The sequence below is a fragment of the Raphanus sativus genome, chromosome 4, assembly GCF_000801105.2.
Source record: "Raphanus sativus cultivar WK10039 chromosome 4, ASM80110v3, whole genome shotgun sequence".
NCBI classification, from domain to species: Eukaryota; Viridiplantae; Streptophyta; class Magnoliopsida; order Brassicales; family Brassicaceae; genus Raphanus; species Raphanus sativus.
The window spans coordinates 5,421,482-5,434,836 of record NC_079514.1 but is presented as its reverse complement, the minus strand read 5'-3'; the positions used below and the strand labels follow the sequence as shown (position 1 = coordinate 5,434,836).

General features: G+C 32.6%; 1 protein-coding gene and 1 long non-coding RNA gene across 2 annotated transcripts; both read right to left on the bottom strand.

Moving 5' to 3' along the window:
- Positions 1-6,636: 6,636 nt before the first annotated feature.
- LOC130510542 (uncharacterized) lies at positions 6,637-8,804 on the bottom strand. The gene is made up of 10 exons (XM_057006951.1): positions 8,791-8,804; positions 8,539-8,638; positions 8,360-8,455; positions 8,193-8,276; positions 8,015-8,098; positions 7,835-7,930; positions 7,641-7,748; positions 7,226-7,498; positions 6,875-7,150; positions 6,637-6,802 (listed from the first exon to the last, which is right to left on the bottom strand). Exons 1-10 carry the CDS (start codon positions 8,802-8,804, stop codon positions 6,782-6,784), a joined length of 1,152 nt encoding a protein of 383 aa, XP_056862931.1. The 3' UTR covers positions 6,637-6,781.
- Positions 8,805-9,022: 218 nt separating this feature from the next.
- On the bottom strand, positions 9,023-9,773 carry LOC130510603 (uncharacterized). The gene is made up of 3 exons (XR_008944292.1): positions 9,665-9,773; positions 9,205-9,336; positions 9,023-9,067 (listed from the first exon to the last, which is right to left on the bottom strand). It is a non-coding gene; the product is annotated as an uncharacterized LOC130510603 (long non-coding RNA).
- Positions 9,774-13,355: the final 3,582 nt, after the last annotated feature.

Genomic DNA, 13,355 nt, shown 5'->3' with positions numbered 1-13,355 from the left:
GTAGTTTCACGGCGGATCAGAGAGATTCATATGGTGAATAAGATGTCTATGGGAATTTTACTGTAGGGAAGCTTCAGAAAGTGAAACCTTATCAATCAAAGAAACTCAACGCATAAAATGCTTTTTAAGTTTATAAAAATCATTTATATTTGCAATAATCCAAAAACTGTTCTATTGAAGCAACTTAAAGCGAACTTGGAAGGTTCATTCGTGTCCTGATCTGCCTGAAATTTTGTATATATATATATATGTATTGGAGACTGCATTCTCAATATTCGACGGTGGCATTGAAAAGTTGACGATCATTGTATTAGTTATTCATGTCTTTCTGAACCAATTTGTGTTGTCTTTCTGAACCAATTTGTGTTAATGCAAGAACTATAGCACAGAGTAAAATAGAGTACACTGTACAAAGATATGTATTATTATTAGTATTTTATTTAAAGCGAACTTACATGTATTTCTTTAAATAGAACCCCTAAGAAGATCAAAACCCCTCTTGACTTGTTACACTAGTTTTACACGTCCTAAAATCGAATACAAGATCTCTAGAACCTCTCCCCTTTAACCCTTAATGTTATTCACTCGTTTCCAAATTTAGTGAACTTCACTCTTATGCTAAGAATACAATTCACTCGACTACCCTAATCGACAGGTCAAGTATGACTATATATATATACAATACAGCCAATAAACTTATGAATGTAAATCTGCTCAAACAGGGTAAAAGTGTTTCTTGCTTAGTGCACTGACTTCCCTTGTTTTTTTTTTCTTTTTCTCTGCATTGCATTGCATTTCATAATTTCAAGTTTTGTGAATCAATTGATATAACAACGTAGTTAAGAAACAAAGGAATTAATAAAATAGTTAATCCAACTGGATCCAAGACAATAGAAAATATTTTTTTTGTCACGAAAACAGTAGAAAATATAAGAACTGAAAAAAAAGAGAGACATGTCTAGCAAAGCGACGATGAATCCGTCTTTGTCTATCTAATCTGATCGATCGAACTCCTAAAGCGGATCTCCACCAGCTTTATTATAGGTCTTGGCGTGTCGTAGCAGGAAGAGGCAGCCACAGAGAGAAAGAAAGATAATTATGAGGAAGAAAATCGTCACTGAAAACACAAATATCAATCGTATGTCGATCCATTCCAGTGATCCCCTTGGTGGATACTCCATCGAGGTATGCTTATTTATTTTATTAACACAATGATTATGAGCCATGGATTTTGTATGTATACTTATATAAATATTGCCGAGTCCTAATTTGATTATTATTCCGTAATTATCCAATTATTAGAAAAAAATATTTGATACAAAATAGTTTGTAAAATCTAAATAATTCTTTTAAGAAAAGTAAAACCCTAGAAGATATATAAGTAGTGTTGGGTTTACAGGTCAATCCGCCCGACATGTCCTGCTTCGCTGCGGGTTAAACCATTTTTCTGATTCAAAATTTCGATCCGTCTGATCTGTGAATGGTGGATTTGATCCAATACATGGATATATAAGTTTCTTTATTTTAGAGAAAAATATAGAAAAAATATTAATTTTTATCTTTATATTTGAAGGGTGAAAACAGCGTATCATTAAAATGATGTTATTTGTGTTGCACACATGTGCATAAGTACATAAGTGTTTTATTAAAACCCACATGACGAACACTGCCGTACCAAAATTATAAGCAAGATCAAATCATCTACGTTTTCTAGTTATCATCTTTGATATGTTGTTGTTGTTGTTGACTTGAGACTGATGAATGGTTCGGTTGGGGTATGGAGGAAAAGGTTTGTCACTTTCAAATACTGATTCGCAAACACTGACAAAGGAAAACTGGAGTTATGTAGTGAGAGAAGCCATTGAAGAGAAAGAAAGGTGAAGAAGAAGAAGAAGAGAGATCTCTTTCATGGTGAAGGAAAACTCCGGCCAGTGAATAGGACACGATCTGGGTGAATATGAGATGACTGTCAAAGCCAATCATAACAGAGGGAAGAAAAGAAAAAAGGAGGAAGAAGAAGAAAGTTTCGATATGGGTTTTTGGAAGGAGATATTCAGGTAATTCTCAAGCCATCTAGATTAGCTCAAAGGATTCTATTTATATAAGGCATGTCAGCAAAGCAATGGAAACTTTCTTTGGTGTTATCCAAACTAAAACAAAGCCACAATTGTCGTTTCCGTCTTGGTCAAGAAACCTCTGTAAAACCTGCAGCATGAACTCAAAAATATCAGGGTGTGGAAGCAAATTTGGGAGGATATTCAAGATAAAGTAAGGAGAATCGTATCAAGAACGAGTTGTTTATGGAACTACCCATTTCAGAGAATCAATATCAGTTGACGGATTATCATTACAAGGTAAACTCTATCCGTAATTTGATCTGCAACTTGAGAGAAAGTCATTGTCTATATTATCATTACAAGGTAAACTCTATCCGTAATTTGATCTACAAAAAAAAGAACAGATGATGAGAACTGGGAATTTGTAGAGAGATTAGAGAGCTGAGAAAATGTTGAAAAAGAAAAAAACAAGCACTTTTGGACTTCACTGCGTCTAGCTATTGTTGCATTGTGGACAGTGGCGGATAGTTTTAATTAATTATATTTAATATAGTCGTTTGGTTTGGTGCAAAGAAAAATTTAAAAAAAAAAAGAACTTTTCTTTCTCCTTCCCAAGATTAAATCACGCACTTGTCGGTCTATGATCTTCAAAATACTAAAGCAACGACTAATCCATATTGTCTCTCCCTAATCTGGTCGATCCGACTCCTAGATATCGGATCTCCACCGATTCTACAAATCTTGGTATGTTGTATAGGAGGAAGAGGAGGATTATCATCCATGTAAACAAAAATATTTAATGGCATGTGGATCCATTCCAGCAATCTCCTATTTGGAGACTCCATCAACGTTAATCACTAACGCAACAAACACAATATACGATTACGAGGCCTATGATTTTGTACGTGTATGTATATTATTTAGTCTCGAGTCTTGAATCGATCATGAATGATGTACATCACTAGACGTTCTAATTCCTTCACGATTACGATTCTTATTCCTTAATTATCCAACCATTACAAAAAAAAATACATTTAGTGCGAAACAGTTTGTTGTATCGTTGTTGTTGTTGGGATTACCCATATATGAGTATTAGATTAATAATGGCTACATACAAATAGGCAGAAAGACACGACATTCCCAAGCTTAAGGAAGAAAACATCACAAGGTCTATGGCTCGATCAATTAAAATAATAATAATAAGAGAACAAAAAGTTCTATGGCGTCTACAAGTAAAGCCCCAAACTGATAAACAGACCATGCATATGTATATGTTCTACTCAAATCTTCAAACTCGATCGGTGAAGTTTGTTTCCTTCTCTTCCTCGCGGGAGTCGGTTCTCAGAGGAGTATACGAGGGTTTATCGAGAGAAAGCCAAGTACGAAAACAAGCAAATCCAAAGATGCCGAGAGAGACAAGGACGAAAGCTATAAATCCGACCATACAATACATCACTATTAGCCTATCTTCGGATGTGTCACCATCATCCATGATTCACTAAATTACCCGAACAAATAATTTATATGTGATATCTATCTTAACGTTTCCAGCTTTCTCCAATTAACAAGAAAGAAACCCTGGTATACAAAAATTTTGTTTCCTGATATAACTACTTATATAGGTGGAATCAATCTGAATACCCCCCAAAAAATATAGGTAACCGGATATTATATAGTTTCAAGATTATCCGAATTTTGGATATTCATATTCATATACACATTAAATGTCAATAAAATCTAGATAAAATATAATAAAAATGATAATAAACTAAAATTTATTATGTATTTTAACGAAAATAAATATAACTTCTACATCTGAATTTTAATAAATTATAACATCTGAATCTGGATATTGAATTATTTTCCAAATTTTAGTCTAAATTCATACATGTCAACCAGTTAAGCTTTTTTCCTTAAAAAAATTCTAGAAATTAGAAATGGTTGCGGATAGTTATATTTTCAGAGAAAAAAAAGTAATCTACAAAGTTACAGCAAATAAACATAAAAAGAGTAATCTATAGCTTGATTTGTATATCCAAAAACATAAAAATACAGTTCCTTCCGATCACAGCTTGATTTTTATATCCAAAAATATAAAAATACAGTTCAGTCCGATCACTCCCTAATTATTGAAGCGATATTCCTTTTCAAATTTAATATCTATAATCGTTAAATATATTTTAAGATAATTTCAGATTTTGATTTTGAATTTATCTAAAAATTAGTATATTTTCTTAAATAATAGTTATAGATATATTAATTTATAAAAAGAATGGATGCATTTAAAATTAATTTTTAAAACCAATTCCATATTAATAGATAATTAGGAATCCTAGCAATCTATATCCAACTATTCGCTCATATATATATATAAAATCTAAGTCAACGATCACGATTGGTATTAGTAAGTTTTCGCTGCAAGATTGTTAAAATATATTTTTGAATAAACATAATTGTAAATCATTCCTTATCTGGATGGAATTAGAATTCGTATCAATTTAATTAATATATAAATGTATTACTGATTTTTATGATTTGTATGTATATAGAGTTTTTAACTATGGATGTAACCATCTGTGGATTCTATGGCTGCTCCTCCATTTTCGTTCGACGCCCGCCGTGATTACATAATATGGCTTGGGACCGAATATGTCGGATTTGTCTTCTTATTTTCAGCCATCTATTTTATTATATATGTAGGATTTTTGGGATGGCTGATTGGTAATGAAGTTGTTCATGAAGAGTGTCGCTTACGCGATATCGAACTTGGGAGCTTGGAGGCGGGGAGACTATTCAGTTCCAGGAGGTATGAATCAACCGGTTTTTAAGAGTTGATGAACTGTGGCATAGTTGTTTTTCTTGGTGTTATTTCTTTTTCTTTTCTTTTCTTTTAGGAACTTCGGGTTCTTAAATTTTGTATGAAATTTTGATTCACCTAGAAGAACCTACCAGATTATCAGACATATCTTTGATCACATATATTCATTCAGAGAAGGAAAAAACCATTAATGAGTTTGAATGAACACTACCCATTACAAAGCCAATCCTTAGGTAACCACACACGAGACCCATCCTTTGTTTATGTACAAAGTTCTTATGTAAATATATAAACAAAGAATTTAGTTTTTTTCGGTGATGCGTTATTTGGGACAAATATATCTTGGTAAAAAGTAATTTACGGTTTATTTTACAACAACATAGACAGATTTATATAGACATGAATAAGATCTAAGCTGTTAAAACTCTTCCCCAATATAATAACCAACCTTGAATTGGCCTAGTGGTAAATGGATTGTGTTGGTCTAGATCTCTTATCTTGAAGAAAAAAAAAGTCAAAAACCGAAAACCGAATATAGAATCACCATTCAAGTTATTATGTTATATATATATTTATTTATTTATTTATTTATTGGTTTATAATAGGACTAAGTTTTAATATAGTTATTTTATTTTTAATTTTGAAATTTAATTTTTAGATCTTTTTGATTATTTCAATTTTTCAAAAAAAAAATCAACATTTTTATGTATTTTGTTATTATTATTTTTTTTAAAAAAAAAAATGACACATCAGCATGAAATAAACGGTACAGATCACTTAGTTGACTTGAAGAATATTGTTTCGAATAAATAAACAATATTGGAGATTTGTTACGATAAAAATGTCATTTTAAGTTTAAATATTAGTCAAAAACGTTCAGTGTTTAAAGTATGAAAATGTGACACTTTCAGAGTTTAAAGTGTGATTTTATCTATCTAGTATACTACACTGTATAAGAGAAATGTTGTGGGGGGGGTTGCTAGTAAAAAAGTATATTAAAAAAATATGATTTAGCTTTTACCAGAAATATATGATTTAGAAAAAGAATAATTGTGTTGACAATAATAATTTAGATAAAGAATAACTTACAAACAAAACAAATAACAACTGTGTAATTATAATACTTCTTCTTGTTTTATCAAAAAAAAAATTATCAAAAAAAAATATATATTTCTTCTTCCGTTGGTTTAGAGCATCTCCATCTCTACTCCATAATTTACATATTACTCTTTTTTTTACGGCAAATAAAAGTATTACTCTATAAATGGAGTAATGTTTTTATTTTTTTCACTATTTTATTTATCACTTTATTTATTTTAATATCTAGCTGGCTTTTGTGTATGGGAATTTGAATGTTTACGCCTTTGCCCCAATCAATATATAACCAATCAATATATAGACAAAAAGCCCAAAAAGGATCTAGAGCCATGGGTTGGGCTTTAGAATATAGACCCAATATATTTGGGCTGGACATACGGAAGTAAGTATCTGCTTGCAGGTTTTGGTCTGAACATGCCTGATTAATAATGTACCTACCTGAAGCTTAACAATGAGTAATAGTCTATGCCGACAATCTTTCTACCGGTCAGCCAAGTCTCTTTGTTTGTAGTGAAAAAAACTTAAATTATTCAGAGACCGGTAGAGAGCAAAAATGTTTGGCAAACACTAGAAAAGTCAACCCTAGTGGAGTAAAGGATTTTAACCAAATGTAAAGGATTTTAAACAAATGTTTGACAAACACTAGAAAAGTCAACCTTAATGAAAAAAACTTAAATTATCCATGATCCAGAAAGGAAACCCAAAACGAAGAGTAAATTGATGAAACCAAGCGGCTAAAATCCTGAGTAGTATTCTCAAACCCTGTTCTAAAACCTGGATCAGAGCGCCTTGAAACCCAACAAAGCTTCTACTTTTTTTCAGATGCAACCTATGGAAGCGAGACAAGTTATCAGCACAAATAAGCAAATAATGAATATATAAAGTCAACTCAATCCCTTACCTTGACAAGATGTGGAATTCCAGCAGCTATGCCAATTCCAATGATGCCAAGTATAACAATGAGCACTGGTTGCCACGTGGGGATCTGATAGGACAGTTTCCACAACGTTGCGGATCCGCACTTCACGACCAACGCCGTAGCTGCAGTAACAACCAACCTCTTCCAATACTTCTTTATAAAGCCTCCAGCTAACATGGGAATCAGTCCTCCCAAAAGGATCCAAAAGACTGATTTCCCAATAATCTTAAATATCTTCTTAGCCCCCTCTTTTTTCATCTTCAACACCAAAGAAAATGGAAACAGTTAGAATTCATTAAGGCTACGTATGACTATATAATAAGATAGACTCACATCTGTTTGAGACATCTGTGTGACTATGTTGTTGCATATCTGGCCGAACATTGAACCAATCAAGTTTGCTAGTGAATTCCAAAACAAAAATGCCTTCAAGTCACTGTTGGAGTAAGTGACATTATAGGCTGTCGTCGTCACAAGACTTCCCATGAACGTGCCTAGTTCATCCCCGGTTATTGAACCTTTAGGAGCTAGACAAGTCTGCATGCATTTAGGAATCGAGTCATGCACCCATTGTAGTGGGGAGCCTTGGATTATCTTGGGTAACATCTGCAAAGAAAAAGCATTAGAACAAAATAGCAACATTATGTTTTTGTCTAACTTTTAGAATACTAAATGATCAGTTAAAAAGCTACAAATACAAATTACCAAATTTAAAAGTTAACTAACTAGAAACTTAAATCTTACTAACCTCTTCACCTTCCTTGAGGATCTTATCTTTGGCAGCTAGTTCTTCAATTAAATAAGTATTCTCCTGCTTGTGATTCTCTAAAACCTCATGAAGTTTAGACAAATATTCCTGAAACAATAAATATGACAAACATTTCTAAATAAACAATCTTTCTAAATATTATCTAAATAAAATATTATTAAAATCTGTGTAACCTCTTTATTCTTCTTGATCATCTTTTCCTTAGATTCTAGTTTCTCAAACATGTCTTCCTTCTCCTTCTTTAAATCATCACAATGTTTATTGAGTTCCTAAAACATTATACAATTATTAAACCTTCAGATTAAGCAGATTCTCAACTAATCTCTAAATCGTGGTTTAAGTTTTTTACTAACCTTGATGCTCTTATCTTTCAAATCTTGGGCTGCGGCAGCTTGTTCAAGCAAATTAGCTTTCTCCACCTCGTGCTTCTTCAAGGCCTACACCAAGTGTACAATACAATGATTAAGTTAACACTTGGAAGTAAAAACTGCATAAGTATTTAGATAAATATACAATGATTAACTTACTAACCTCATTAAGTTCGTTGATGGCCTTTTCCTTGTTACTTAGTGTAGAAAGCATAGCTCTCTCCTGATAAGCAACTTTACTCAATTCCTGAAATAATGAATGATACAAGCATCTTCTAAATAAACAATCATTTAAATATAATCAAAATAAATAATTAAAGTATGTGAAACCTCTTTATTCTCCTTGATGATTTTTTCGTTAGACTTTAGTATCTGAAGCATGTCTTCCTTCTCCTTCTTTAAATCATCACAATGTTTTTTAAGTTCCTGAAACATTATACGAGTATTAAAACTTCAAGTTAAACAAATTTTCAACTAATGTCTAAACTGTAGTTTAAGTTCTTACTAACCTTTTCCTTCAAACCTTGGGCAGTTAGCTGACAACTTAAATTAACATTCTCCTTCGCTTTCTTACTCAATTCCTCAGACAGTATATAGTCCGCCAACTCCCTGTTAACAAAGTCAATCAAATAAGTTATGCTGCCACAGCACAATATGAAAAAGCATAGCGAGAGTATAGAAAATGAGAATCACCTTTTCAGTGCAGCAATTAAGCGTGTGTATTCATCTCTGCACCAGAAAGAGAAAAGCAATTACTAAACACAGTCGGAGTCATGTCAAGAAGTACAACTAATTAATAAACATGATAGGTGAAATTACCGGAGTGAGCTTTCCTTGTTCTTTGTTTCGCCAAACACCAAGTCATGAAAGAAAATAAAACATTTGAAAGAATCATTAACCGTATGCACTAAAATTGATATAGAATGTACGTAGAGAAACCCTAAATAGCGTCTACTTCCTTTAAAAAAAAAAAGGGAGAATCCATGCGCATACCTTAAGATGTGACACACTACTCGTACTTTCATCCCCAAGAGAAGCCTGACAAAACAAAAAATACAGTTTACAAGCAGTGTCAAGATTATAGACTGTTTATCATTGAGTTGTCCCCAAAAAAAAGACTGTTTATCATTGCATTGTAACTTCTAAGGAACCAGTGAACTAAGAAGACTGGAAACCTTGATAGGGAGGATGGTAGGAGCTATGGGCTCCTCCTTTGCCATTTTTTTTATCAGTTCAAGTGCTGATTTCGCTGCTTCCACTCTAGACTCTAGATCATTAATGACCTGCTCTATCAATGGAACGAGCTCCTGAGATGAGAAAATTTAAATAGTGTTAAACATTCAACAATTAATCTTCATCAGTAAAGAAACGAATACAGCTTCAAAATTAGTTAAGGGGCAAAACATGTTAGTCCTTTCTTGGAATAATTAAGTGAAAAAGGTAAGATCCACATGTGCATACTCATCCCATATATGCTTCCTATTGTTTCAATCGCAATAAATAATCTGAAATGATTGCTAAATGAAACCTTAAAACCTAACATATTTCATACTAAACCCAAATATTCAAGGCCTAGTCTTTTTTTTCTTTTACAAAAGAAACTCAATACGATATAAATAAAAGTGGACGGCTCACCTCGTCATCTTCTCCATCGGTTTGTTTTACACCGTGCTCGCTTTTTTCCATCTGTCCCAACTATGTAGGAAAGAAAGAAAAAAAAGAAGATAAGCAAAAACTAGAGAGATAAAGCTGATAACGAAATAAAAACGAGAGAGAGATAGAGTGAGAATGTTAACCTCTGGATCTTCTTCTCCATCAGAAGTTTTTTTGTCCTTATTCAGAAGATCCATCTTAATGGAAAAGAAAAAAAAATATGAAGTTAGAGAGAGTGAGGGAGAATGAAACAAAACTGAAAGATGGAAGGCTCACCTCGTCATCTTCTCCATCAGTTTGTTCAACGTCATGCTTGCTTTTTCTCATCGCCTCCTCCAGTACCTATGTACCAAAAAAAAGAAAGAAGGTAAGCAAAAGTAGAGAGAGAAATCAGATTATGAAACAAAAACACAAGAGAGAGAGAGAGAGAGAGAGAGAGAGAGAGAGAGGAAGGTTTTACCTCTGAATCTTCTCCATCAGAAGGTTTTTCATCGGTTTCGTCCTTCGCCAGCTCCATCTATGTATGGAAGAAAAAAAAGGTAAGCAAAAACTAGAGAGAGAAAGCTCATAAACGAAACAAAAACCACAGAGAGAGAGAGGAAGGTTTTACCTCTGTTTCTTCTCCATCAGAAGACTTCTCATCGGTTTCTTCTCCATCGGAAGACTTTTCATCGGTTTCGTCCTTCTTCACCGGCTCCATCTAAGTAGGGAAAAAAAGATAAGCAAAAACTAGAGAGAGAAAGCTCATAACGAAACAAAAACGAGAGAGGATGGTTTTACCTCTTGTTCTTCTCCATCAGAAGACTTTTCATCGGTTTTGTCCTTCTTCACCAGCTCGATCTTTAATGAAATGAGAAGAAAAATATGTTACCTCTTCGTATAGAGAGAGAATAAGAGCGAGAGAGACTAAAAAGAAAGGAAACAACAACGAGAGATTTAGAAATATGTTACCTCTTCGTATTTTTCGCCCCACTGTTCTTCATGTTTTTCGAAAAGATCTACTAGGGAGTAAGACTAGCTGGGAGGATTTGATGTTTGTTATCTTCTCTACCGAGAAACAAGAGTGAGAAGAAGAAAAACAAGATAGAGAGATAGAAGAGAGTAGGCAGCGAGGCGAGTATAAGCTTGTTCGTCGTTTCTTCTAACGGATTACTTTCAAAAGCGTGACCAGATTTATTTTATTAAACATGACCATTTATTCTATTTTAGTCAATTTTATTTCTTTGATTTTAGCTACAGCTTTTTGTTTAGAAATGCTTCCCTAATTTCACATATTTTTTAATCAGTTACATGATAATATTTACATTTCATTAATAACCAAAACATATATATATATATAATATAATATATATGTATATAACAAAGAAATGATATCACAACTATTTCATTAATATGTGACGGACAACGGTAGCACATTTTGGTAAGAATTGGGGGCGCTAATAGTCATGCTCACGGGTTCAAACCTCGTGGAGGGGAACTACCTATTTCCTGCACTAAAAAAATGGCGGTACTGGGTATTGGGTTTTGTCCTCAGCCCAGGTTAAGCTTTCCCGGGTGAAGTGGACCGCTGCCTGACCGAGCTCAGAAGAATGATCTGCGTAAATAGGGAACCTCTGGATTATCAAAAAAAAAAAAAAACTATTTCATTAATAGTTACTCTCTGATGCTCAAAAATAATATGTCAATGCCCTTTTTAGGTTGTAAAAGTATTTTTTTATTGCAAAGCATTTTGTTCAATTTCATTATTAGCCGGAAAAGTTTTGGTTTACAATAGCGTAATAACAGCCTAACAGTAACGTCTATCAGCATCATGCATGAAGGTTGCGTGCGTATTCATACACGTTTGGATCGTATATCTCTTTTCAATGGGTCCCACCTTAATTTCATGGGGCTTTTCTGTACGTCGCTTAAACCTTTCATATACATGTTTTTTTTTTTTTGGACGAACATATTACATGTTTTTGTTCCCTTCTTTTCAATTTCATTGTGCCTTGCATCGAGCATAGAAAACGTCACACGAATCTAGCTACAAGAGCGAAGGTATACTATTACACTAGGTAGTAATCCGCGCCTTGCGCGGGATGAGATGGTAGATCAGCAATTTTTCGAAAATATTAGAAAGTAATATAAATATAGTTTGGAATTTGGGTTTTGTGTGTTTTTTGTGTTTAAATCTTGGTGGTGCTGATTTTACGGTATAGACGTCACTGAGATAGAACACATATATAAATCATTACTGAGTGACATGTAAAAATTTAACTGGAACATAAGAGTAAACACAAAACATGTTACCTGGCAACTGCGAAAGCATATAATCATTTATTTATCCACTTCATCATTGTGGGAGTGAGAATGGCTCGATGTCTATTACAAATCCTTAACTGTTGAGGGTTTGAAAAGCGCTTTGTCCATAAACCCTCTTTTTCCATAGTCTCAATAGTTTATACATATCACCGGTGTGATTTATCTTACTCTGATTCATTTGCAAGAACTTGCATATAAAGATATAATTATTATTATAACAATTTGATTTTCATATGCATGATTTTTGTATTAATAACATACCTTCCTCGTAGGTCATTGACTTCAAAACATGTAAGGATTCCACAGAACTTGGCTGTATTCTTTGAACCATGTAAGAAGAACTGATTTTGTGTATAATATTCTATTTCGAGTAAGATAAATATTATTAATATCTAATCAAATTTATATGTACGTAAATATTTGTGTAATCACACTCTTTTGCATAGGTTTTATGTATAAATATTATTAATATATAATCAAAATTATTATGTTATGTAAATTTTTGTGTAATCAAACTTGTTCTATATTTCTTTCTTTGCATCTTACTCTCGAACTCATTTTGTTTATCTCTATATGGCTCTCTCTCTCTCTCTCTCTCTCTCTCTCTCTCTCTCTTCTCTCCTCTCTCTCTCTCTCTCTCTCTCTTCAGATTTATCAGTATTGATGAGTATTTTTTAAAAATAAGATAAGATTTTAACATATTTTTATTTTAAACATACGAATCGTATTAATGCCCCTACACGGGCATTAATACGATTCTTATGTTTTATGTATAAATATTATTAATGTCTAATCAAATGTTTGATGTATTATTAAAACTAAATTTGTTCTTTCAGATGTTTTATGTGTTATTAATATAAATATGTATTATTCAAATACGATTATATGTTTTATGTATTACTAAAACTAAATTTGTTCTCCATCGGTCTTTGTGGTTCAAAACTATAAAGCATTTAGACATTACTTAATTCAATTATACTTTGAGGTTTAAATTATTATCTCTCTCTCTCCTCTCTCTCTCTCTCTTCTCTCTCTCTCTCTCTCTCTCTCTCTCCTCTCTCTCTCTCTCTCTCTCTCTCTCTCGTATCCCCTCATCGTAAACCCTTTTTTTTTAGAAATATGAAAATGTAAACATTCTTTTTAATTCATCGATTATCTTTTAACTACCACAATTTTTTTTATATGGGAATGTTTACTAGTTTATATTTTATCATGAATTTTTCTTGGGTGAATTACCAACTAATCAATAGTTTGTCAATTAATGTACAGTTTATAAAATTTAAATAAATAAAATAATAATAATTTGTGTTAAGTTTTTAAAATAAATGAAAAATATTAGTAGCTGCCAAAAGATAAATTTTTTTAACAA

What these genes read in the sequence shown, in the direction of transcription:
- LOC130510542 (XM_057006951.1), bottom strand. An exon ending in CCATCAACGAACTTAATGAG is followed by an intron (nt 8,099 to 8,192) that starts GTTAGTAAGTTA and finishes CACTTGGTGTAG; the next exon opens with GCCTTGAAGAAGCACGAGGT. An exon ending in TCCTCAAGGAAGGTGAAGAG is followed by an intron (nt 7,499 to 7,640) that starts GTTAGTAAGATT and finishes TTTTCTTTGCAG; the next exon opens with ATGTTACCCAAGATAATCCA.